The sequence below is a fragment of the Macrosteles quadrilineatus genome, unplaced genomic scaffold, assembly GCF_028750875.1.
Source record: "Macrosteles quadrilineatus isolate MER2022 unplaced genomic scaffold, UCM_ALF_1.0 Scaffold_1__1_contigs__length_201487025, whole genome shotgun sequence".
In the NCBI taxonomy this organism is placed as follows: Eukaryota; Metazoa; Arthropoda; class Insecta; order Hemiptera; family Cicadellidae; genus Macrosteles; species Macrosteles quadrilineatus.
This window is the reverse complement of record NW_026542594.1, coordinates 52,412,435-52,438,403: the sequence shown is the minus strand read 5'-3', so window position 1 is coordinate 52,438,403 and position 25,969 is coordinate 52,412,435. Positions and strand designations below refer to the sequence as shown.

Below are 25,969 nucleotides of genomic sequence, written 5' to 3'. Positions count from 1 at the left end.
CAGAACTATTTTTGAGATTAGTAAACCTTTATTGCCAAAGTGTTCTCTACTACAGCGCTGTTCACGGAGGAATTTTGAACTAAATGCCTCATTTGTACCTCCCCTAAGTCAGACCCATGTTTTATCTATGTCAGTTACTGACATAGATAAAACATGGGTCTGACTTAGGGGAGTAGGGGAGTCAGTACTCAGTCACTCAGTCCAGTCGACTCAGTCCTCTCAGTCAGTACTCACACTCAGACTCAACCGACTCAACCATCCATCACTCAACAAAACAAACTCAAACCCAAACCAAACTCACAGTTCACTCACATCACATGAAAACAATTCACAAAATTACAATTAACGCTGGTTTTTTTACAAATTAACTGATATGAAAATGATTAAAGGTGGGTTGGTTAGAATAATTAAGTGAGCTTAAGAAACAGCTTTACTCGTTTCTTAAAGTTAATCTAAGTTTTGCTGGATTAGTTAAATAGATTGTTTATTTAGTTTTATAGGTTAAGTTAGCAAGTGTAAACTAACCTCTAGAGCGTTTATCACAATACTAATACAATATTTTATGTTCGTTATGCTCATTATAAAATCTTGAGGCTGCCAATTTACATTGTAAATTGTTATCTTTTCAATATCGATTGAAAATATTGATCGGATTAGTAAAACTTCATGAGACTTTTTTCATTATCAGGAAGTTTGGTTAGGTAGGACAGTTTCATTTTATAATAGATATATTTAAAAATATCGATTATTAATCAATATTTTCAATTTGATAGTTTCAATCGATATTAGCACGATTACTAGAAAAATACTGGTATGGATCATAAACATAAACAAATGACGTTTTTGGCCCGAAAATAAATATATAGTTTAACATTGCTTAAATGGAACTGCCAAAACATATGTTCAATGCTAAGTTATTAGTATAGGATTCGGGCCAACAACGTCGTTTTGTTTATGTTTATGATCCATACCGGTATTTTTCTAGTAATCGTGGATATTAGTATAGCCCAGATAAGAAACTGTATTCGTTATCTTTACTAACTTAACCCTCCGAGTGTCCCTTGTTTTGGCCTTAATGTCTGCCTATTTTTTGCTCATTTGCAAGGTTTTATTAAAACGGATCTGAGAAGCTTGAAAACAATGTTAATTATACTGTTCTATATACCATTTTGTTTGGAAAATCATGGGCTTCAATATTATACATAGAAAATAAGGAACATTTGTTTCAAAAAAATGTTTTAGGTAAAAAAAAATATTTTGGAAAATTTTCAAAAAAAAAATAAGTTTGTGCTCAATAAAATTGTATAAATTATAGGCCTATAAATATTTGAAAATAGCCTAGCCACTTTGTTCTAAATTTTATGAGGATTGCAAATATATAATAATATAAGGAAGTAGATTTGCAAATAAATAAGTTATGGGCAAAAAACAGATTTCAGTACATAGCGTTTAGCTAAGAATACATAGCCTAACCATAGCTAGGAATCTGGCTGATAATTTACATCAATATCACTACCTACTTCTTCAGGATCATCAACCAGCCCTTCAAAATCACTTAAATCTTCTTATAATGCACCACGTATATCACTACTTTTGATTTTTAACACTAAAACAATGATAAACGTAATAAAACACATCAGTCATCGGTCCGAGGGTAACCTAGCTGTTTACAAATACGCACGTCAGCTGTCTGCTACAATTACGATCGGCTCGGAGAACATAAAGTGCTTAGAGACAGACCTCTGGAGAAAGCTTAGAATCTAACGAAAAGAACGATACCTAAATCGATCCAGTTCAATCCGATTCAGTCAGTCATAGAGCCTTCGCCGTAAACAGTGTTTGTGAGTCGCTGCAGCGACACAAAACACTACACAAAGTGTGTTATGTGTCGCTGCGGCGACAAATAACACTCGGAGGGTTAAATCTCTAGTTATCAAAGTAGGCTACTGTGTAAACGTTATGAAATTTCAATAGGCTAAAACTCATTAGACTAAGTTTTTACACTTAACATAACTTAAGGCCTAATTTGACTATTTATTGCCAAACCTTTTTGCAGCTTAAAGCCACTGACTAACCAACACAAGTAGGCTAGCCTAGAATTCTCATCCCATTGTAAATTTTGATTCTCGTTTCTAGTGTTTAAAATAGTTTAATTAATTTTGAATTTCTACCACATCAAGTTCATACTTACTTACATGACATAACGTAGGACAAAGCTGTTAGCTGTCAGCTTATGAGAATATAACAAAATTGTCTAGCCTACATCCCTTATCTTAGTTCATGTCCGGTGACACTGATCGCTACTTAGTGTTGATGAAATTTTGTTTCTATTGCATTAGGCCTAGCCTATTTATGGTTAATTTCATGCATTGTGCTTTACTGTTGGGTTATATAACTAGGCGATGAGTTATTGTTGGTACTTTCCTGTTAAAGGGAACATTCATTATTATCGATGATTTCTTTTCGATAGCCTAAGAATCGATATTTTTGTTTTCCTTTACGATCCATATTCCATATGTTTTAATATCTTCAAACGTATTTAAAATATAGACAAACAGACATAGGTAGCAAAAATGTTTAAGTTATATAGGTAGGCCTACTTGGTTCAATAACCAAGTTAGCCTACCTATTGAGTTATAGTTCGTATTAGAGAATAGGATTAAAATCTTGTTTAGGCAAAGATATCAGTCTATATATTGGATTAAGAAATGAAACTAACCTAACATGAAACCAAACTTGCTGTTTTTTTTTGTCCTAGGACGCTAGGCACGAGCCTGGGATTGTTTTTCACATTACTTCAGGCTAGACCTAGGGGTTGCGGCATTATCACTTAGGAAAATCCATTGGTGACTTGGCGGGAATCGAACCCGGGACCTCAGGGACTGAAGTCCCGCGCTCTAACCACTACACCAGCTCGCTCCCCACCAAACTAGGCAGAGTTACCGTTTCAAAATTCTGTTTGATAACAGAAAAGGCAAATGGGGAATAGGCTATCAAACGGAATTTTGAAATGTTACAGCAAGTTAGGTTAGTTTGGAAAACAGTTTCATTTCAATATAAACTATTTTTTATTTTTTGTTGATACTGAACAATATTTATTTATCGTAGTTGTCAGCTGATAAGTTTCAGTTTGTTAAAAAGTTATCAATACTTATATGGAATAAAAAAAAGTATCGATAGCCTATCTCGAAAAGAAATCATCGATAATAATGAATGTTCCCTTCAACAGGAAAGTACCTTTTTGTTTATGATTAGATCGTTTAACGATGTTTTTGTTTATGATTTGGTTTTAAATGATCGATTGAAATAGGTAGCCTAACAAGAAACAAATTGTAAAATTAAAAACTCTACCTTTACAGTGCGCTGAACAGAATTAACAATAAAATTGGCTTCAGCTGTTTCATAAGGATGAGAAATCTAAGTTAGTAAGCCGAGTACCTATGCTAATTTAGTCAGATTGAAAGGTTGGTGCAGGGACGTAACTAGGCTATTCAGCACCCGGGGCAAACACCTATTTTGACGCCCCCCCCCTCAATTGGACTGAAACTAATTCCTTACAGATCTTCTTTGTGTGGTGTTATTATTTAAAGGAGATGAGGAGCATTCGTTCCTGGTACTTAGTTTCCTTACAACACCAAAAAATGTGTGGTGTGTCCATCAGTACAATACATTAATACTATTTAGATCTTAAAATGCTTAACCTCAAGTTCAAAGTACTAAGGCCTAGATATATGTGGTAAATAATTGAATACAGTACGGTAAAAAATGAAAATGAAATTATCTACACAGGTAAAGTTACACTAAACCTGTACTTTAATATATTTTAACAGAATCAGTTTATACAATTAAACAAAACAGAAATCATAGATACAGAAACTGTAAACAAAAGTCAGTAAATTTTAAATTTTACAAATACTTATACACACACACTCACTCACACACACATAAATACGTGTCGGTGATCGCCCATGCGCACAAGCCCCTAGGACAAACCTACCATGACCATGCGTTCAAAATAGAGATTTTTCAGTGCTGCCACAAACCAGGAACGACTATCAAGGGATTTAATAGATAAAGAGAGATCGTTCCAAAGACGGCAAGCAGTTACAACAAACGCCCTGTCGTAAACTGTGGTCATATGGTGAGTTATAATGATGCATGGTGTGAGTATCTAACACTTTCTTCAGCTACAAACCTAAAATCATCTACAAAATATTTTGGAAAATAGTTTTTTAATATTGAATAGGTTAGCGAAAGAATTTAGATTTTAATTTTGTACGGTACGTATTTTCAAAGACAAATAGTTTATTTGAAAACAAAATTATTCACGAAAATAATATTGCTATTAGCACGCAAAGAAACAGCAGCGCAACCACATTTCGTCTCCTGAACCACTGATTACGAGTAGAATGAAGTATTTGTATATATTTATTTATTACATGCACGGCAAACGCCATTTTACAAGAGATTTTAAGTTGACAGTTATTGTCAACTGACATTGAGTATGAACTGTTGTCAACTACACTAGTGCACAACATACGCAATTAGTCAAGGTCAGACTAACACTCAGTTAGTGTGGTGACTGGTGTGAGGGATGGGGAGCGGAGGGGTAGGTGGCTGCCGGGAGGGGGGTGGAAGTGTTCTGACGCCGCGCCGGCTCTGTCCTAGTGACACTTCGACGACAGACAGACAACGCAGTATGCTCATCCTCATACTCGCTCCGTACAAATTCATACGGACCGTTAACATGATTCGTAAACAGTATAATAACAGTCAGATAGTATTCATCATTTCACTTCGTACTTTAAAAATAAAACATTTAATAATTTTCTTTTGCAACACAAGACGGATTAAAAATATTTTCAATTTTTGTTTGAAAAAATCTGTGCCATGTTGGCGCCCCCAACAACAGGCGCCCATCCGGGGCTCATGCCCCGCGTGCCCCCCCCTAGTTACGTCCCTGGGTTGGTGCGAAACACCATCAATTTCTTGAGGTTGCATTAACAGGTCGGTGTGTGTAAACTGTGACTCTGCCAAATCATTGCACCCTAACTTATAAACTTCGTACGAGAATGGGGTTATCTGCAGTTGGTGATGTTTCAAAATGTTATGTTATTTGTATAAAATGTAAAGAGGTAAATGACTTAACTTAAACGTTAGATGAAAAAATTGCGTTGTGATATAATTTTGTGTTTTCATAGTATGTTAATTATATTGATGTTATTTGAAAATTCAAGTAAAATAGCCTATTGTAATGTTATTTGTTTAATGTAAAGAAAAAAAATTACTTGCGTTAGATTTTGTGTTTTTAGTTTCATTAGTATTTGTAATTTTAGATAGATAACAGATAGATAACAGTGCTTTATTTTTCTGAATCGTTTACAAATTTACAGATTGTATTATTTTTATGCACAAAAGACAATAGTCATTTGACCGTCTGTCTGGTTGGCAAAATCCACTTCCACTATATAAATAAAATCAATACTGCACTGATATAACAAATAATAAACATAAAAGCACTCACTTAAAAGCTAAAATAAAATTTAAACTAATTTACATTCATTCCAATTTTTTGAACTGCACCAAGGATTCTAATCTATTGCCTACACATACTAATACACATACCTACTTATCATACTAGGCTATACTGTAAATACATACATACACACATACAAACATACAGATATATTCTAACATACAGTTTTTAGAGTTAAACCAAGAATTTCCTTATACAGTAAACAGTTAAATAATAAATCTTTGAGATAAAAAGTATCATGAATGCTGAAACATAAAATACTGCTCTAATAAAATGAAAGGAAAAAAAAACAGAGTATATGATTGTTGAGATTCATCATCAAATAGCCTAGTATATAATGTTTTAAACTGCTTAATTCATGTATGCTTATTGTCACCTGTCGTTCAAAAGATTACCCTCCACTTGAATACCTTTGTATTTGTAATTTTTCTAAGGTGCCTCGAAGAGATTGTGCACGCTATGAAAATAATAGGGCTCATAACGCAAATAATAGGGATATGATGAGAAATAATTTTTTTCACCCGTATATATTAGGCCTATATATCAAATATAGGCTATCAAGAGTTTTTAAGTCACAAAGTGACGCAGGTTGTTAGTTTCTGTTTAAAGCCAATATGTATCCAATTATTGTTGTCCTTAAAAATAACACAATTTTAATCCTTTATTGCAGTAGAGCCCCACTAATCTGCCATTGTCTAGTCCGACTTCTATCTTAAACAGACCGTGCCATCACCTAATGATTACAATGTTATCACGGCATTTTATCACGTTGTGTGCGGATGTTCCCATTTGTGTGCGGCCGTTCCCACTTGGGTACGGTGCTCAACCCCCATAGGGTGGGTCCGTACCCGATCAGGAATGCTCGGCAATGCCTTTTGTATATCTTAGTTTTTGCTCTAGCGTCTGTCGAAGGCTGTCCTATACCACGTTAGGGTGTAGTGTGTCACTTGCTTTTGTTGTGGTATAGGTTGGTAGTAAATTTCCCTGTAAAATCCCTATCTGGCAAACTTAAAAATCAACTTTTTTCCCGTCTTTCTCCCTCCAATTGGCAAAACAATGGGACCGGCTATGTTTCAAGCAGTGCTGCTATCTGTGGGTGTTTAAGCGAACTACGTCGACTCTCGTCCTAATGTAGGACATTACCGCATGTTATTTGCTATTTGTCACCGAAATTTGAAAGCCAATCACCCAGCAATTGGGTTTGTTCGACGCTGCAGGCTGTGCCACACTGGGGCTACGCCTGCCATCTGATGGGCCGCAGCAAATGTGTTAACTTATAATGACCATTTCCCTTCGTTGTGTGGACATTATTACTGTTTCCCGCAATCAGCATCATCCTCTAAGATCGTGCAAAATAATTGTACATCTAGAATCTAAATCCTTCGGTCTCGGGGACATTACCATAGTTTTCCTCAACTGTGAGAAATTCCTGAATTAGAATTTCTTCTGTGTTAATGGAAACAACACCGTCTTCCGCGATTGCGGCGAAATCCTACACAAATCCCGGCATCATTGAAAACTGCATCATCTTCTTCGGCGAACGTGGCAAAATTCTAAACATGCTGCTTCTCAGATAATAATCTTTTCTTGTTCCGTCCATGGTCCTGGTCCTGTAGGTGACACATGCGTGGTTGTACTGTATTAGTGTTGGCCTAGCTCATTATTGCATTTCCTGGAGCAGTAGTCATACTACCAACCCACTGGTGCTTACTCTTCAAGCACCATCTCACTTGTGGTGCTAGTGGCACTTCAGTTTTTAGGGGCACTCTTTCTGGCCGGCTGAGTTGACTAACGTGTGCCCCTGATGAGTGTAGCTTTAAGATCTTTCTACATAATATGTGGGTTCGATTCCGGTATGTTTGCAATCAATAAATACTAAGCTTACTGATGTGACACATAGCTGGTGGAAGGGCCTACCTTACAAACAGTGTCTGGCTTGAGTGGAAGTTGACGGCATTATTAGTGATTTAAATACTAATTAGGCTACACACAACCACACATCACATGTTTTGCTTCTTTTCAGTCTAGCATAGTGGGATGGAGCATATCACAGGATTTTACTCTGGCTTTCATTTAGATAAATGTATGGACATATTGTGTTGAAATAAATATGAAAAGATACAAAACATTTAAAACAAGTAGGCTAATAAATATATAGTAATAAATATAGGCTATATAAAGACTTAACAAAAGTAGGCCTACATTTAGGTAGTCTATAAGGAAATCATAAAATTATTTCCTTGTCAAATGGGTTAATCTGATTTCACAATGTAGAATGAGCAGTGAAAATTTATACTATGATGCTAGGCTATGTTACGGAGTTATTGAAAAGTTGTCAGGGTGCAAACATGAAGTGGCTCAAGATAAGTACCTACAGTACAACACTAGTTGCAGCATACTTTCAAATGAGGAAACTTTGAATTGCTTGATTTATTTTCCAAAATATTAGCCAAGATAACTTACTCCATTTATATCTGGTAACTTCAATGACTGTTAGTTATCTGGCCAACTCTACGGTACTGTATAGGCCTATAGTCTCTAGCCTATGCATAATCACAAGGTATCATATGCAATTAAACATCCATGGGCATGTAGCCTGTGCCAACTAATTAAAATCTAATACGAAATTGAAAAATTAATAAATTGTTGGAACACTTGGCCTGCAGCCAAATTTAGCACTCTAATCTAAGTTAGTGCTGCTGATCTAGGACCTTTAGATTTCAACCTATTATTTTGTTTAAATTTATAATTAATGATTTTTTATAGGAAACATCATCATCTTCAAGGTCTCCAAGATTAATACACCTTATTGATTCCAAACTAATTTTGCTTGAAAATCCGATTCAAAGCAATGGAAGATCCAGCCTACATCCAAAGTCTGTTTGACATTAATTCAAACTACTCCTGCTACTTTTGTGTTGGAGATCCACGAGAAGGCCTAGTTGTAAGTCATGGCTAAGTTCAAGTTTATAATCCATTGACTGCCAGTTATTCTCAAATTTAAAATCGTACAAACAATGCTGATGCTAATATGCTACTCTTGGGTTTTGTATTTGATTATCATTTGTATTCAAAGACATAAAGTGTGGTATTTATAATTAATAGCAATGATTGCTCCTTTTTGTTTACGCATGTCTCATTTAGCTGAGTGGTTAAAGTGCTCGCCTAACAGCAAAGCTGAGGATGAAAGTTAATAATACCGGTAGGCCTAACTACTATAGTGGCTGGAAGGTCTAATTCTCATTTTCAGACCTTTCGCTACCCGTTCAAAATGCAAACTCCTTTTAGACCCTCAGCAACTCATTGAGCGGAGCGAGCGAAGCTCTTATACGTCGACTCTTATGTAATACGCTGCAGATAGTCGTAGTACTCACCCGTGCGGACGTTAATCCACACCTGGGAGTATCGCATCCACAGAGCATGCCTATAAATATCCACAATTCTTCAATTTTGATTATTAGCGAATTTCCCTATAGGGAAGTAGCTATTACCGTAGGTGGCACGGTAAGTGTTCAGTAAACTTGAACATTTTATTTCATCGTCTTTGTTTTACTTAAAACTAACTCTCTTCTCAGCAACATGTGTTTGTCGTCATATAAAATTATTCCTTATTATTATATTGTTAACATATGTTGCATTCAAAATGTAAATAAATCAGAGTGCTAGGGTAGTTCTCCTATCTCAAAAGTGTCTTAATTTTTTCTCCCTCTCATAATCTCAATTTAATATTCCCATTTCTCTACATTTCATACCTCTGGTCCTTCGAACTAATTCTCATTAAACCCTTTCTCATTTATATTCCCCTTTCTCAATCATTCCCTATAATTGAGCGGAGCGAGAGAAGCGAGCGAAGCTCTTATACGTCAACACTTATGCATTTCGTAATACGCAAACTCCTCCTAGACGGCTGAATCAATCGTTTTCAAATTTTGCATGGTGATAAAGACCATATCGGTGAGTGCCAACATCTACATGGCGTTAAAAAAGTCTCTCAGGAATCCGCCCCACTGGGTCTCAAAGTTTCAATGTAATCCTTATGGAAGCAGTATTTGACACATAAACAAAGACATATGATCAGCTGTTGACTTTTGAATGCAGTAAATAAAGAAATAGCTGATAGCATTATTCCACAGATATTAGAACAGAAACGGTATGGATCATAAATATAATCAAATGGCGACACTAGCTTGAGGAACATGATGTAGGAAGTGGTGAAGGAAGTAGTCAAGGCGAGCTGTCAGGAGTATAGAAACTGTTTATGACGATTAGATTAAGGTATCTACAATCCTAAAATGCAATGGGAAGGGAGGAAAACAGGTCCGTGATGTAGGAAGTGGCGAAGGAAGTCAAGGCGAGCAGTCCGGACTGTGGGAACTGTTTGTGACGATTACATTAAAGTATCTGCAATCCTAAAATGCTATGAGAAGGGAGAAAAACAGGTCCACGACGTAGGAAGTGGTGAAGGAAGTAGTCAAGGCGAGCAGTCCGGAGTGTGGGAACTTTTGATGACGATTAGATTAAGGTATCTGCAATCCTAAAATGCTATGGGAAGGGAGGGAAACAGGTCCGTGACGTAGGAAGTGGTGAAGGAAGTAGTAAATGCGAGCAGTCCGGAGTGTGGGAACCGTTTATGACGATTAGATTAAGGGTTCTGCAATCCTAAAATGCTATGGAAAGGGAGGGAAACAGGTCCACGACGTAGGTGAAGGAAGTAGTCAAGGCGAGCAGTCCGGAGTGTGGGAACTTTTGATGACGATTAGATTAAGGTACCTGCAATCCTAAAATGCTATGGGAAGGCAGGGAAACAGGTCCAAGATGTAGGAAGTGGTAAAGGAAGTAGTAAATGCGAGCAGTCCGAAGTGTGGGAACTGTTTTTGACAATTAGATTAAGGGATCTGCAATCCTAAAATGCTATGGGAAGGGAGGGAAACAGGTCCAAGATGTAGGAAGTGGTGAAGGAAGTAGTCAAGGCGAGCTGTCCGGAGTGTGGGAACTGTTTATGACGATTAGATTAAGGTATTTGCAATCTTAAAATTCTATGGAAAGAGAGGGAAACAGATCCGCGACGTAAGAAGAGGTGAAGGGAGTAGTAAGGTGAGCAGTGTGGAGTGTGGGAACTGGAAACGGTTTGTAGCAGTTAGATTAATGTATCTGCAATGCTGAAATGCTATGAGAAGGGATGAAAGCATGCCCACGTCATAGAAAATGGTGAAAGAAGTAGTAAAGGCTAGCAGTGCTGAGTGTGGGCAATGTTTGTGGCAATTAGATTAACGTATCTAAAATACTAAAATGCTATGGAAAGTGATGAAAACAGGTCCACGATGTAGGAAGTGGCTTAGGAAGTAGTAAAGTATGAACATATTGTGAAGTGGCAGTTAGATTAATGTATCCTCAATCCTAAAATGCTATGAGAAGGGAAGGAAACAGGCCCCACGACGTAGGAAGTGGTGAAGGAAGCAGTAAAGGCTGGCAGTGCAGAGTGAGGGAACCGTCTGTGCAGTTAGATAAATGAATCTAATACTTAAATGCTATGAGAAGGGAAGGAAATAGGTCTATGACTTAGGAAATGGTAAAGGAAGTAGTAAGGCTTGCAGTGCAGAGTGTGGGAACTGTCTTTGGCAATTACTGTACATTAATGTATCTGCAATCCTAAAATGCTATGGGAAGAGAGGGAAACAGGTCCACGACGTAGGGGGTGGTGAAGGAAGTAGTAAAGGTGGGCAGTGTTGAGTGTGGGAATGGATTAATGTATCTGCAATTTAAAAATGCTATGGGAAGAGACTGTAGACTGTAGGTTAAAATAATTATGAAGCACGAATCGTTACATATTTCGATACATGCAATTGCTTACAATAGAAATTTACAACTGAGTTGACAACAGCTGAGTTTTACTCCATAGAGGCTAAAAACGAATTTTATTCCCTAAAGAGTAAAAATGCTACTTTAGACCCGCAACGCATGCACCAATGATCACTGTTTTTACTGCAGTATGACAAAAACAATATAAAATGAACCCTTGATGACTCCGCTCAATTTTGTGGATGCCTCTGCGAACGCCACCTAGTTTGTACATACAGTTTTTCTTAAAATGTAAGCCACCACAATGTAAACATTTAATGTTTATTTGTCTGAGGGTGGATGTATCACCAAGGTGGTACTGCCACTCTTTAACCTTCAAATGTTCCATTGGGAGATTGATGCAAGCGGCCACGTTCGAATTTTTTCCAGCTACTCACAGTTCTTCGACTTACTGGTGGCATTTAATTTTAAATTTGGATAAAATACTAAAGTTAACCAAACAACAGAAAACACTACACAACAGAATTTTTTAAATTACATGAATTACAAATAATCACTTTCAACCATTCATTTCATCACACCGAACTGTAACTAAACAACTCGATAATTTAGTAAAATACGATGTAAAGTAAACAAATTAAACTATTACAAACAATTTGTTGTCAAGTGTCTTGCTAAGAAACTATTAATTTATGAACCAGTCTTAATAAAAATATAAATTCCGGCTTTGCTCTGGAAGTAATAATCCCTGCAGTCTGTGATTAACCTTAAAAATCATTACAAACTACGTCCATATGTTTAGTTGTAAACAAAGGAAAATGAGTTTGATATACTGTCAACAGATAGCGCTGCCATTCCCTAACTTTAGGCCTTAACTGTGCACTTTAGGCCTGTACTTAAGTGATGCCCATTTTTTAATTTTCTGAGACGTATTTGCACATCTACGTAAAAATACCTTTAATTTGACACCTCAAACGTTAAAATCCGTCAAGCCGTTATCGAGTTATGACTGTTAAAAGAAAACTGCTTGCGTATTAATATATAGATACTGAAAAATCCGGTACTTTCCTGTTAAAGGGAACATTCATTATTATCGATGTTTTTTTAGATTCATCGATATTCTATTTTTTGATCCGATATACCGATATTAATGAACGAGATGTCAGCTGACAACTACGATAAGTAAATATTGTTCAGTATCAACAAACAATTTAAAAATATTATATTGAAATGAAACTGTTCCAAACTAACCTTATCTAACCAACCAAACTTGCTGTAACATTTCCAAATTCTGTTTCAAATTACTTACATGCCTTTTCTGTTATCAAACGAAATTTTGAAATTATAGCCCTACAGCAAGTTTGGTTAGTTATGTTAGGTTAGTTTAGAACAGTTTTACTTATTTCTGGATCCACATAATATACTATTTTTGCCTAAACAAGATCGGATGTCAATTTGTAATTTAAATGTGTTTGAAGATAAAACAGAAGGCATGTATTGTAAAGGAAAGCAAAAATATCGATTGATATATCGACAGAAATCAGATCGATAATAATGAATGTTCCCTTTAACAGGAAAGTACCAAAAATCCAATTAATGAAAAAATCAGACATATCAGGGAAAAATCTAACACATTCACATATAAAAAAAAAAATACTCCTAACCAATTAAATCAAAATTTGCTATGAATTCAAAACATATGTTATCAACTGTTTATTTATTTTATTTGTTTACATACTTTTATAACTCATACTGTAATCATGGCCTTAGTGCCGAAATACGTATCAGTTTAAATAAAAATTAATTTCAGGGTACTCTGGTTTAAGCAAATTTCCCATATAAGGAAAAAGCTATTACCGTAGTACTCATGGTAAGACCTGGACCCGGGACCGATTTACTTTATCGTTTTGAGCTCCCTAGAGGCCAAAAACACCATCCGTTCAAATTCATATATATATACCCAAATTTTATCAAAATCGGATCATTTTTGCTATATTTATCGTGCTAACAGACTCATATATATATATATATATATATATGTATATAAAATCCAATGTATGTTTGTATGTATGTTTGTTTGTTTGTCCTTTATGGACTCCGAAACCGCTTGACAGATTTTAATGAAACTTTCAGGCATTATTAAGCATTATTCAAGGATGGTTTGTGTGAAGTTTGGTGCAGATCCGTCAAAAGGGCTCCGCCCCAGTGGCTCTGGAGTTTCCCATGTTAACCTTATGAGTACTCATATTTAAATGGAATTAAAGAATCTTAACAGCTGGTTCATTTAAAGAATTTGAATACTTACTTACTTGAATACTTGAAGTCTATGTCGTTGACTGATGATATCGGTATGACTGCGTCATATTTACTTAATACTAAGAAAACTATTTACACACTATTTACACTGTGGCAATGGCTAAAAAGTGGCTCGTTGCCTAGCTCTTCAAGGCTGTAAAGAGGCCTATTAACCAGCTTGTCACGTAGGGCCGTCTTAAAATCGTCTAGGTCCAGATCGCGTACATGCACCGGCAAGGAATTAAAAAACCTTATCGCAGACCGAGGATAGCTCTTCAGTGAGCGGGCTAGGCGGCATCTCGGCAAATCAATGTCACAAGCTTGACGGGTATGGTGACTATGAATATTGTCTCTCACAACAAAATGGTGGATATTAACCTTCAGCAGGATCAAGACATTGAGGACATACTGGCTATAAACAGTCAACACACCCAGCTCCAGGAAGATGGGACGACAGTGCGCTTTGTAGCCAGAAGATGTTATTATCCTCAGCGCCTTTTTCTGTAGCAGACGTAATTCCTGTGTCCATGGAGAATGGCCCCACAGAACCAGGCCATACGTGAGGTGACTGTGAAACAGCGCATGATACACCGCTAGCAAATACGGTCTGGTAATGGTGGTCCTAAGCTTCCTTAAAAGGCGGAGAACTCTTGAGAGCTTTACACATACCTTTTCAATATGGTGGTGCCAACTTAGCTTTGAATCCATCCAGAACCCAAGCAGCTTCACGCTGTTTTTCTCTAGACCGATCTTCAAGGAACATAAAAGGATCTGAGTCTTCTCCTCGTTGATCTTAAGTTTGTTGGCTATAAACCAGTCCTTGGCCAGCATCAGGGTGCTGTTTGCCTCCTCCAGCAGCGGGTCGATGTTCTTCCCCTTTGTGACCAAGGGTGTGTCATCTGCAAAAAGGAGGGCATGGCTGGTTGTAGCAAGGTCATTGATCATTATTGTGAAAAGAAGAGGGCCCAGGACCGATCCCTGCGGAACACCATGGGGAAGAGAGCCTATAGTAGAATAAGCACCCATAATTGTTACTATTTGTTTGCGGTTGCCAAGGTAGTCCGCAAGAGAGCAGAAAACTGCGCCACCGATACCATATTTTCTCAGCTTGGCCAGAAGGATGTCATGTGACACAACATCGAAAGCCTTGCTGAGGTCACAAAGGCTGAGGTGGACCGATTCATTTTCCTCAAAGGCCTGGGATATGGTGTCGACCAGGCTCAGGAGTGCGGAGGTGGTAGATCGACCACTACGAAAGCCATGCTGTGAGTCCACCAGTAGGCCATTATTTTCAAAGTATGAGAGGAGTTGTCTCTTCATCACAGTCTCCATCACCTTAGAAAAGATAGGGAGGATAGAAATGGGGCGAAGATTTTCCATCAGTGTAGGGTTTCCTTTCTTGAAGATGGGCACAGTACAGGCCTTCTTTAGAGAGTCCGGAAAAGATCCATGAGCCAGGCACAAGCTAGGAGGGTGCTAGGGGGTACCTAGCTAGGAGCTAGGTGCGTGAGAGGAACGGCCACGAGATCTGCAACAGCCCTAAGAACATGTGTAGACATCTTGAAAGATCATCCAAGAAAGGCCATAGACATCTTGGCTCTTGGAGTCTTTGAAATTCTTAATCATTTGGGATATCTCTCTTACACTCACCCTATTCCAGCAGGTAAATGAATGGACGGAGGAGTAGTCCGGCACAGAATCCAGAGGATCCGTCTGCAACACAGGTAGATCAGAGATGATGTTTCCAGCCACACTTGTAAAATATTCATTTAACTCATCAGGGGATGCTTGGATTTTAGGCCCGGGACCTGGCGCTCTTTCTTTATTGATAATGTCCCACGCAGCTTTACATGGGTTAGGGGCACTAAGGATGCATTCTGCATTAAAGGATTTCTTGGCCACATTGACTCTAACCCTATAGTTCCTCTTGATCTCCAAATAAAGAGAATAGAGCTGCCCTTTCCTACACATATCACTGGAGCCCTTATACAGGTCATGAACAAAAGCCATGTAATTTCTCATCCTCCTCAGTTCAGGGGTGTACCAACAATAGGCTGATTTGTTAAGCCTTGAACCAGAGCCAACGGAATAGACTTTACTCTTGGGGTTATATAATTAGGCTGGAAAAACATGATTAAATTCATCAAAAAATATACTAGAGAAAAGCTCAAAAGCAAGTTTAGGCTCGGTCAATGTGTACAGGGTACTCCAATCCACATTCGAGAGCTCATACCTAAACAGAGGCAAATTTTCCATACAGATGGGTCGCTTTATGATAGAGTAGTCCTTGAGCCAAGAAGGGTTTGAATTAAGGCAAGGTTTTGATTCTATGATGTTCAATAGCATTAAGAATTTAATAGGTTTAACAACAGGGTGCAGCATTATTATTATTATTTTTTATTTATGACAACAGCTAATTTGCAACCAAAAGGTGAGTGAGCGTAGCAAACGAACTTCAACCCGGAGGTGAGTTAGTGTAGCGAACGAGCTAACCTGAAGGCAAGTGAGCGCAGCGAACAAACTTCAACCAGGACTCATCTGGAAAATGAACTAGCATTTGACATAAAACCTCATTAGGACAGAACGACGTCTGTCGGGTCAGCTAGTATATTATATATTATGGACTAGATATATATATATGAGTCCGTTAGCACGATAAATATAGCAAAAATGATCCGATTTTTATGAAATTTTGGTATAAATGTGTAGGCCTAAACCTACATTTATTTGAACGAGTTCACAAACCAGCATGAGCTATGGACTATGGGAACGGGGGTTTATGGAGGGTTTTATGGGGTAAAAATATATTTTTCCCATTTTTGACTCTAAAAAGACAAAATTTAAAAATTTCTTTTCAAACCATTTTGTAGAGCTTAAAAACAAACAATTTAAAATGTTGAAGCGTTATTGTGCACCTAATGGTTCCGGAGAAAATTAAAAAGAAGTGTAAATTTAAAATTCCCAGTTATTCTTATGGAGAATAAGTCAACTGTTGTAGTTTGCTTGTTTATGAAAATAAAATATTTTGATCGAATTTGGAAAACACATTAATTTCTTACTGAACTATTTACATTTTACAACAAAAAACACTTTTTTACCCTCCCTGTTGCAGCAAACCTAAGTAGGCCTACTCGTTAAACTAATTATATTTAGGGAATAAATGTGATATTTTTTAGGAGGCATTTTAGTGTAAATCCAAACAGGCAGATAGAAATTCGCTTAGTCTGCAGGTTTGCTGTGGCGGAGGTATTTATTATTTTACTTATATATATATATATTTATATTTATAGGCCTATATTATATATATATATATATATATATATATATGTGTCCGTTAGCGCGAAAACTTCAGCAAAAATGATACGATTTGTGATAAAATTTGGCATAAACGTGTAAACCTACATTTATTTGAACCAGCATGATGGGACCATGGAAATGGGGGTTTATGGGGGGTTTTACCATTTTTTACCCAAAAATCATAAAATTTGGCGATTTCTTTCCACACCATTTTGCAGAGCTTAAAAAAACAAATAATTTAGTATATTAAAGCTTTACCATGCGCCTAATAGTTCAGGAGAAAATTCCATAAAATTGTAGATTTAAAATTCCTATGGTATTCTTATGGAGAACTAGCTGGCCCGACAGACGTCGTCCTGTCCTAATGTGGTTTTATGTCAAATGCTCGTTCATTTTCAAAATGAGCTCATTCGCATGGCTCAATCATGTCCTGGTTAAAGTTCGTTCGCTGCGCTCACTCACCTAGGTTGGAGCTCGTTTGCTGCGCTCACTTGCCTTCAGGATAGCTCGTTCACTACGCTAACTCGCCTCCAGATTGAAGTTCGTTCGCTACGCTCAATCACCTTTTGGTTGCAAATTAGCTTTTGTCATAAATTTAAAAAAATAATAGTGCTGCACCCTGTTGGTAAAACTATTAACTTTTTAATGCTATTGAACATCACAGAATCAAATTGTTTAGTTGAACCAGCTGTTAAGATTCTTTAATTCCATTTAAATATGAGTACTCATAAGCTTAACATGGGAAACTCCAAAACACTGTGGCGGAGCCTTCTTGACGGATCTGCACCAAACTTCACACAAACCCTCCTTGAATAATGCTTAATAATGCCTGAAAGTTTCATTTAATCTGTCGAGCGGTTTCGGAGTCCATAAAGGACAAACAAACAAACAAACATACATTGGATTTTATATATATACTAGCTGGCCCGACAGACGTCGTCCTGTCCTAATGTGGTTTTATGCCAAATGCTCGTTCATTTTTAAGATAAGCTCGTTCGTTAAGCAATCCCTCTATTACGTCCTGGTTGAAGTTTGTTCACTAGGCTCACTCACCTTTTGGTTGCAAATTAGCTGTTGCCATAAATATAAAAAAATAATAGTGCTGCACCCTGTTGGTAAACCTATTAGTTTTTAATGCTATTGAACATCACAGAATCAAATTGTTTGGTTGAACCAGCTGTTAAAGATTCTTTAATTCCATTTAAATATGAGTACTCATAAGGTTAACATGGGATACTCCAGAGCCACTGGGCGGAACCCTTTTGACGGATCTGCACCAAACTTCACACAAACCATCCTTGAATAATGCTTAATATTGCCTGAAAATTTCATTACAATCTGTCAAGCGGTTTCGGAGTCCATAAAGGACAAACAAACAAACAAACATACATTGGATTTTTTATATATATAGATATTGGAAGATAAGTTAACTGTTGTAGTTTGCTTGTTTATGAACATATTTTGATTAAATTTGGAAAATGCATTTATATCTTACTAAACTATTAACATTACGGTATATATATAAAAAAAAAAAAACACTTCCCAGGACCCTCTTTGTTGCAGCAAACCTAAGTACTCGTTAAAGTAATTATATTAAAATAAGGAATGAATGTGATATTTTTAAGGAGACATTTTAGTGTAAATACAATCATTCAAATGGAAATTCGTTTAGTCTGCAGGTTTGCTGTAGCGGCGATATTTCTACTTTGTGTTGTAGGAGCGCATTGGTCTTGTGCCTCCCATGTTGATACTTTTGCTAAGATTTTTTTCTACTTTGTCTATTGTTGTACTTTGTTGTAGGAGCGCATTGGTGTTGTGCCTCCTATGTTGATGGCCCACAGTCTGATGTTCCGGCGCACCCTTGATATACAGAGATCTGAAGTAAAAAAAAAATGGGATATTACTGTAACCGATATTACTCCGAAAGCCTTCAGAAATGTGCTCAGGTAAATATATTTCAAGCAAATTTGTCATCATTATTATGTTTTTTTCTGTCTCATTAATTTAAGTAAGTGAACTCATAAACTAATGAGATTCTAATTCTAATGAGAGTCAGTCATCGGTCGGTGACTTGCTGGTCAGAAATCGTTTTTCAGTGATTAGTACCAAATGTGATGGTTCAAATCTTTAAAATTAAATAATATTAAAATCTATGGACTAACATAAATTCAATAACGGAAAATCGGACGACAGTGATAGTTCTTGAGTAACAAATCAATAACTATTTGCAGAATTAAATGCCCGGAGCGCCGGTAACGAAGTACAAAGTTGCCATAAAAGACCACCAGGGGGTGCGTGTTGCAAAAATTACTCGTTTCTTGTAGTGAAGGCAGTCGGAGATAGAATGTTCAGGGAGTGAGTTGTACGTGTGCGCGGTGGATAACAGACTACGCCGACGCCATCTTGTGACACCATGTGAGTTGAGCGTGTACTGCGTAGTGACCGTTACTCGTTATATCCTCTAGTTATTCGTCATACTAGAACTATCACCACTCCACATTTTGATCGTTTGAACAGTAATAACAGTATTAACTACTTCTTATATAGTTAAACTCCAAGTAGGCTTAGTTAAGTTGTGTAACATGTGACATTTTTCGTTTCTTTCATCTACATTAAAACTACATAAACTATTACTGTGTGGTTTTTCATCAAAAATCCCGAAGCCGATCCACCTAAATAACAACAAACGAAGGGGACCGTAGTACAAAGGAGTAAATAGACATATCTTTTGTGGGAGCTCAGGTAGTCAGTTGCCATTTTAACCCTGGAGTGCTCACGCTGTTTGCTATATGGCGAGAGCTCGTGCGGGGTAAATAATATTTACCCCATAATTTTTATTGGATTAAAAAAAAGAAGTTTATTCTGAACCCATTACAAACCTCAATGTGAGCTGTATTAAATGTATACGGGTGGCGTCATCCTGTAATCCAGCTACTAGGAAGTCACGAATTGTGGATATTTATAGGCATGCGCTGTGGATGTGATACTCTCTGGTGTGGATTAACGTTCGCACGAGTTAGCACTATGACTATCCGCAGTGCTATCCTGATAATTAGACCAATTCGTATATACCAAGGCAAAAATGTGGTTCGGATTCCACTATATAAACTGTAGGTCCCTTAGTTGGCATTAGCTGTAGGGGCTATTAATTAACAGCTGTGTCTAAGGAATATGTCGGACTTAGTCAGTAACAAGACTACAGGATCGCGCCACTCTTCCTACACTCATCTCCATTCGTACTTGGCTTAAAATTCCTACTTTGTATGGTCGCCATTTCATTGAAAGTATTAAGTATTAAAGTATATACATTATTTTGAAAAAAAAGAAGAAATATAAACTTGTAAAAACAGTCAATTTATTACTCTTGATTACTAACAACCACATCGAATGATTATGGTCACCATGGTTCGTTTGGGGTAAAATGTTTCAAAACAATGTTTCCATCACGGTTTGTACAACTATTATATTTTATTAGTATAATATACTAATGTATATACATATATTATGTTCTAAAATAATTACAATAGATATTATGTATTTGTATTGTAATTATTTTAGAATATAACACAATAAAATGCTAAAAATAATAAAAGTAGCATTTAAGTAGGCCTACTCTACTAAATCTCAATAATACACTATATTGACAGACATAATGAGGCGGTTCTCGAGCTTGGGTTTATCGTAGTACGGCCCCAAAATCCGGAAATAACAGGTATTTGCGCTGCGACTTAAACGGATTCACGAGCTCAAGACGTTATAAGCCGCCGACCAAACTGATAGGCTCCACTCAATTAGTGCAGGGATAAAACCTGGTATTAAAAGTTGGGTTCACAAGTCCAATTATAGATAGTCCCGGCTTTCCCTCATTAATCCCGATAGGTTCACAAGTGAATTCCGAGACCAAAGCAGATGGTCCGAGCCCAAAAGAACAAAGATGTTTGAGCTCGAACTCAGACCTGGTAGAAGGCAGGTTTAAGGTGACATCATGCCGGTTTTATCTAATTAGCTCCTTTATTTTTATTATTTTTTAAAAACTAATGTTTAGATATGGTTCCTTATTCAATTCCGAACAATTTTATTACCCACGACGCATATTAAAAAAATATGTAAAAATGGTAAAAAGGCTCATAAAACGTAAAAGAATTCATAAATACCCCCGCCGCAGCAAACCTGCAGACTAAGCGAATTTCCACTTGTCTGATTACATTTTTACAAAAATATTTCTATAAATAAGACATATTTATTCCCAATTTAAATAGCATTAGATTTAACGAGTGCTTAGGTTTGCTGCTACGGGGAAGGTAAAAAGTGTTTTTTGACCAAACGTCAATAGGCTAGTATAGTATGAAAAAAATTTGTCAAATCTTTTTAACATATATCTATTATAAACAAGTAAACTACAACAGTTTTCATTTTCTCCATAAAAATAACATGGGAATTTTAAATTTACACTTTTTTGAATTTTCTCTGTAACCATTAGGCATACAACAATGTTCAATATACTAAATTATTTCTTTTTTTAAGCTCTACAAAATGGTTGGGAAAGATATTCCAAAATTTTATGATTTTAAGGTCAAAAATAGGAAAAAGCCATTTTTACCCCATAAAACCCCCCATAAACCCCCGTTCCCATCGTCCGATCATGCTGGTTCGCAAACTCGTTCGATTAAATGTAGGTTTACACGTTTATACAAAATTTCATCAAAATCGGATAATTTTTGTTCGAGTTATCGTGCTAACGGACACATATATATATATATGAATTTGAACGGATGGTGTTTTTGGCCTCTAGGGACCTCAAAAGGAAAAAGTAATTCGGTCCCGGGTCCAGGTCTTACCATGAGACCTACGGTAATAGCTTAGGCCGGCCACACACAGAACCAGGCAAGGCGGGGCGTGACAGGGCATTTTGCCCCGGGGCGTCTTGTGCGACGGGAATTGCACGGGCGCATATGGAGCTCCACACACAAGACCAGGCGAGGCAGGGCACGTCGAAAAGACGCCCCCGGGCGCCCTCAGGGCAAAATGCGAAGGTCTCCAAAATTATGCCCCGAGGCAAGTCGCTGCCGGGCAGAACTTTCTGCTCATGCGCGTTCATGTGGTTTATTCCCTTACGGGCTAATTTTGATAAGAATTATTTTACAACTGATAAAATTTACATACAAGACTAACAATTAATACGACCAAAGATTACACCCTTTGATAAGACTATACAGTGATGATATTACTACAGTGGTTGAATAACTAATAATTTATCTTGGTATTGATAACTGAGGAAAGAGAGGGCTAACGTTCATATCTTAAGGGTTTAAAAAACCACTCCTCTGGGGGTATGACTTTGAATTTTGTTTTCTACTAGTGTACATGTTGCTCGAATTCGAGCAATTGCAAAGTATTACAGGAGTTATTTCAAAACGAATAACAGTCATATTTACAATGAGTTTAAAAGAGTCAACTCAAAGACAACACAGGCAACACAGGTGATTGATAGAGGGCCAATTGAGAACGGAAAGTCGTGTTGGGGTAGTGTTGGGCCAGGGTCAGGTGCTGAATGTGTTGAGTTAAACACAGAAAACATACTACTAAACCTATTACGCGCCACTGTTCTGTAGTTGCGGTCGTTATCACGATTAAACTCCTGTCTATGTTTCGTTGTCGTCGCGTCGGCGGCATTTAAAAGAAAAAAAAACAACAAATAAACAAATTATATCTACACAAAACAACGATAAATGCACAAATTTAAGTTACAATCATGCTAACACGATCCGTCATAGCGACACAAAACAACGATAAATACACAAATTTAAGATACAACCATACTAACACTATTCGACTTGGGGGTTATGTTTAAACAAACTCAAATATTAAATAAACATACTCAATGTGTTTCATTGGATTGAAAAATAAATAACAGCAGTTAAATTATACAGCTGATCAAAATGTAAACAATTATGTTCTTCATAAGGATAACATGGGAACTTTCAAAGCCACTGGGGCAGAGCCCAAGGGACTTTTTTCAAAAATAAAAGGCCAGTTTGCAAATCTACGCGGCACGCTCTTTCCAATGAGACGTCAATGGATAAAATCGGTTAAGAAATGGCGGAGGAGTTCAACCGACAAAGTTTCATGTAGCGTATTAATTATATAGGTTCTGCTCCCAAGTATAAAGTCAAATTTAAAAGTTGGCTAAATCGGCTCAAGGCTCAGAAATAAAAAATCCTATATTAATTTTCAGGTTTATGGGGGCTAAACTTTTTACTTGACGTGCCCTGCCTCATTCTGTGTGTGACAGCAACAAGACAGGGCTTAAGTCAGGCGTCTCGTCGTGCCCTGTCGCGCCCCGACACGCCTGGTTCTGTGTGTGGCCGGCCTTATTCCCTATATGGGAAATTCGCTAAAACAACTCTAAACGAAAAATAAATTATGCACGTATCAAAGTAGTATAATTACAATGATATTTTTACTGATAAACGTCTTTTTAGCGAATTTTCCTATCTAGGGAAGTAGCTATTACTGTAGGTGGCACGGCAAGACCTAGGCCCGGGACCGATTTACTTTTTCATTTTGATGTCCCCAGAGGTCAAAAACACCGTTCGTTCAAATTTATATATACTGACTTCATGTTTCTGAGAAACTCCATTATCAAGTCACATTTATCATAACCAGAATCATTTATCATTTAATTTAACATTCACAGAAGTGTTAACAAAATAAGAACAAGAAATTAACAATAATAACATCGTGGGTTCGCCCAGACCTGAGATACCCTGTAACATAATTAATTTACATAAACATATTCAATCTTCTTTAGGATTCATTCATTCAGTAGATCTTGAGGGAGCCTTCGTCGTAGCCTCCTGTTCTCAGTTGCTTCACCAAGATTTAAAGCTAGTGCAACAGGAACATTGTTTAAATACTTCAGAAATTTGGAGGTGGTTGTTTCAATAAAGGCCAAGATAGACTCCACTCCTAGCTCTTCATGTATATGCCTGTTTCTAATAAACCAGGAAACATTCGCCGCTATTCTTAGAATTTTGTTTTGGATCACTTGAATTTTGAAGAGTTTGTTTTTTGATATAGTTAATCCCCAGATAGGATTTGCATATGTAATCAAAGGCCTAATTATTGATTTGTAGATTAGAATTGTACAAGCTGGTTTCAGAGTAGATTTCCTATTGATCAAAAGGAAAAGCTTTGAAAGGCGTGCATAACCTTGGGACAGTTTTTTATTGACGTGGTAGTTTCAATTAAGTTTTTTTGTCCAGCCATATCCCAAGATATTTTATGGGCTGGTCATCAGGGTTTCATGGTAGAAAGTTACCATATATTTGAATTTCAAGTGGCAATGTATGTTTTTTCAATGAAAATATTTTGGCCTCACATTTAGTTGAATTTAGGTGAAATTTCCACTTGTAGAACCAGTTGATGAGAACGTCCACAGAGTATTGCAGGGAATATGTGGCCTCGTGAATATCGGAATGTTGGCACAGGATAGCAGTGTCATCAGCGTACAGAGCTAATGAGGCATCTTCTGGAAGAGGGATGTCTGCCATGTACAGATTGAACAGTACAGGGCCCAATATTGATCCTTGTGGAACACCTGCATTGGCTCGTCGAATAGGTGATTTAAAAGAACATATTTTAACAGAGAAGGCCCTCTGACAAAGAAACGATTTTACTATATCGGTTAAATACTTTGTAAATCCAAAACAAAACAATTTTAACAAAAGATTGTCATGCCATACCTTATCAAAGGCCTGAGATATGTCAAGAAATGCCGCTACTGTGTGCTGCTTCCTCTCAAACCCTTTGACTATCGTTTCATAAATGTAAGATTTGATGTATAGGTGAATGTTTTGGCTGAAATCAAAATTGATTAGCAGGAATTATATATGCAGTATGTAATAGGCAATTTGTTTCAGGATGATTTTTTCAAAGACTTTAGAAAGTGAAGACAGCAAGAGCAAGTTGATTGGACGGTAACTTGATGGTGAAGACTTTGGTTTATTGGGTTTATGAATAACTAATATTTCTGCAAGCTTCCAAATAGAAGGGTAGTAAGATTTAGACAAATAAGCATTAATAATTGATGTGAAATATGAAAAGCATCCTGAATGTGACATCCATTTTCCTGATGAAGTCAGAATTGAAGATCAATCACCTCGACGTTCCGCGAAGGGCCAAATACCAGTAGTTTAGGCTCAGCATACTGTATGTGACATCCAGATTTCCAATGAAATGAGAATTGAAGATTAATCACCTCAGTTACGCAGATCAACACGTGTTCGGCAACCGCCAAGTTACCTTGAGGCTTATGTGTGAGCTTAAACTTATGTGGGGAAGATTGTTATAATCTATATAAATAAAACGGTCGTGTTAGTTACACCATTTATAACTCAAGAACGGCTTGACCAATTTTAATGATTTTTGATTTGTTTGATTCGTTTTTCTCTCGATCAACATATATATATATATATATATATATATTGTCCTAGGACGCTAGGCACGAGTCTGGGATTGTTTTTCACATTACTTCAGACTAGACCTAGGGGTTGTGGCATTATCATTTGGATAAAATCCATTGGTGACTTGGCGGGGATCGAACCCGGGACCTCAGGGACTGAAGTCCCACGCTCTAACCCCTACGCCAGCTCGCTCCCCACCGATCGATTAACATATAGGCATATTCAGTTTTAAATTTAACCGTAGTGCTAAGTCCCACTGGCCTGTAAAGTTTGTATGTTAAGCTTATGGAGCTATTGGAAGAATGTAAATAAACAAATATATTAATTGAAGTCAGCTGTAATAGTTGTTTACGCAACGATTGCCTAAAGGTAGTGTTAACGACACGAGTAGAAAATTTAAGGTACGAGCCTTGGCGAGGGCCAACTATATACAGGGTGTCCAGCTTCAACGTGAGAACCATTAATGGGTTATTTGGTAAAAAGGAGGGAGGGTAACAATTAATAATGTTTAATAATATATGGGGTCATTCACTGGTGCAATGATTTACATGTGATAAATTGTATTTTCAACACTCTG

The 25,969-nt window shown here is 37.1% G+C and overlaps 1 protein-coding gene across 3 annotated transcripts in view; it reads left to right on the top strand.

Annotated features, from left to right (window-relative positions):
* Positions 1 to 260: 260 nt before the first annotated feature.
* The window catches only part of LOC128983065 (uncharacterized), a 62,908-nt gene continuing 37,199 nt past the window's right edge, over positions 261 to 25,969 (top strand). The window contains exons 1-5 of one of the 3 annotated variants that reach the window (XM_054402200.1): positions 278 to 389; positions 4,031 to 4,141; positions 8,303 to 8,480; positions 18,728 to 18,873; positions 24,850 to 24,906. In XM_054402200.1, coding sequence (XP_054258175.1) covers positions 8,388 to 8,480; positions 18,728 to 18,873; positions 24,850 to 24,906 — 296 coding nt within the window. In that variant the 5' untranslated portion in view covers positions 278 to 389; positions 4,031 to 4,141; positions 8,303 to 8,387. Of the gene's footprint in view, positions 390 to 4,030; positions 4,142 to 8,302; positions 8,481 to 18,727; positions 18,874 to 24,849; positions 24,907 to 25,969 lie in introns of all 3 variants that reach the window. The other 2 variants (XM_054402199.1, XM_054402201.1) reach the window with 2 other exon arrangements.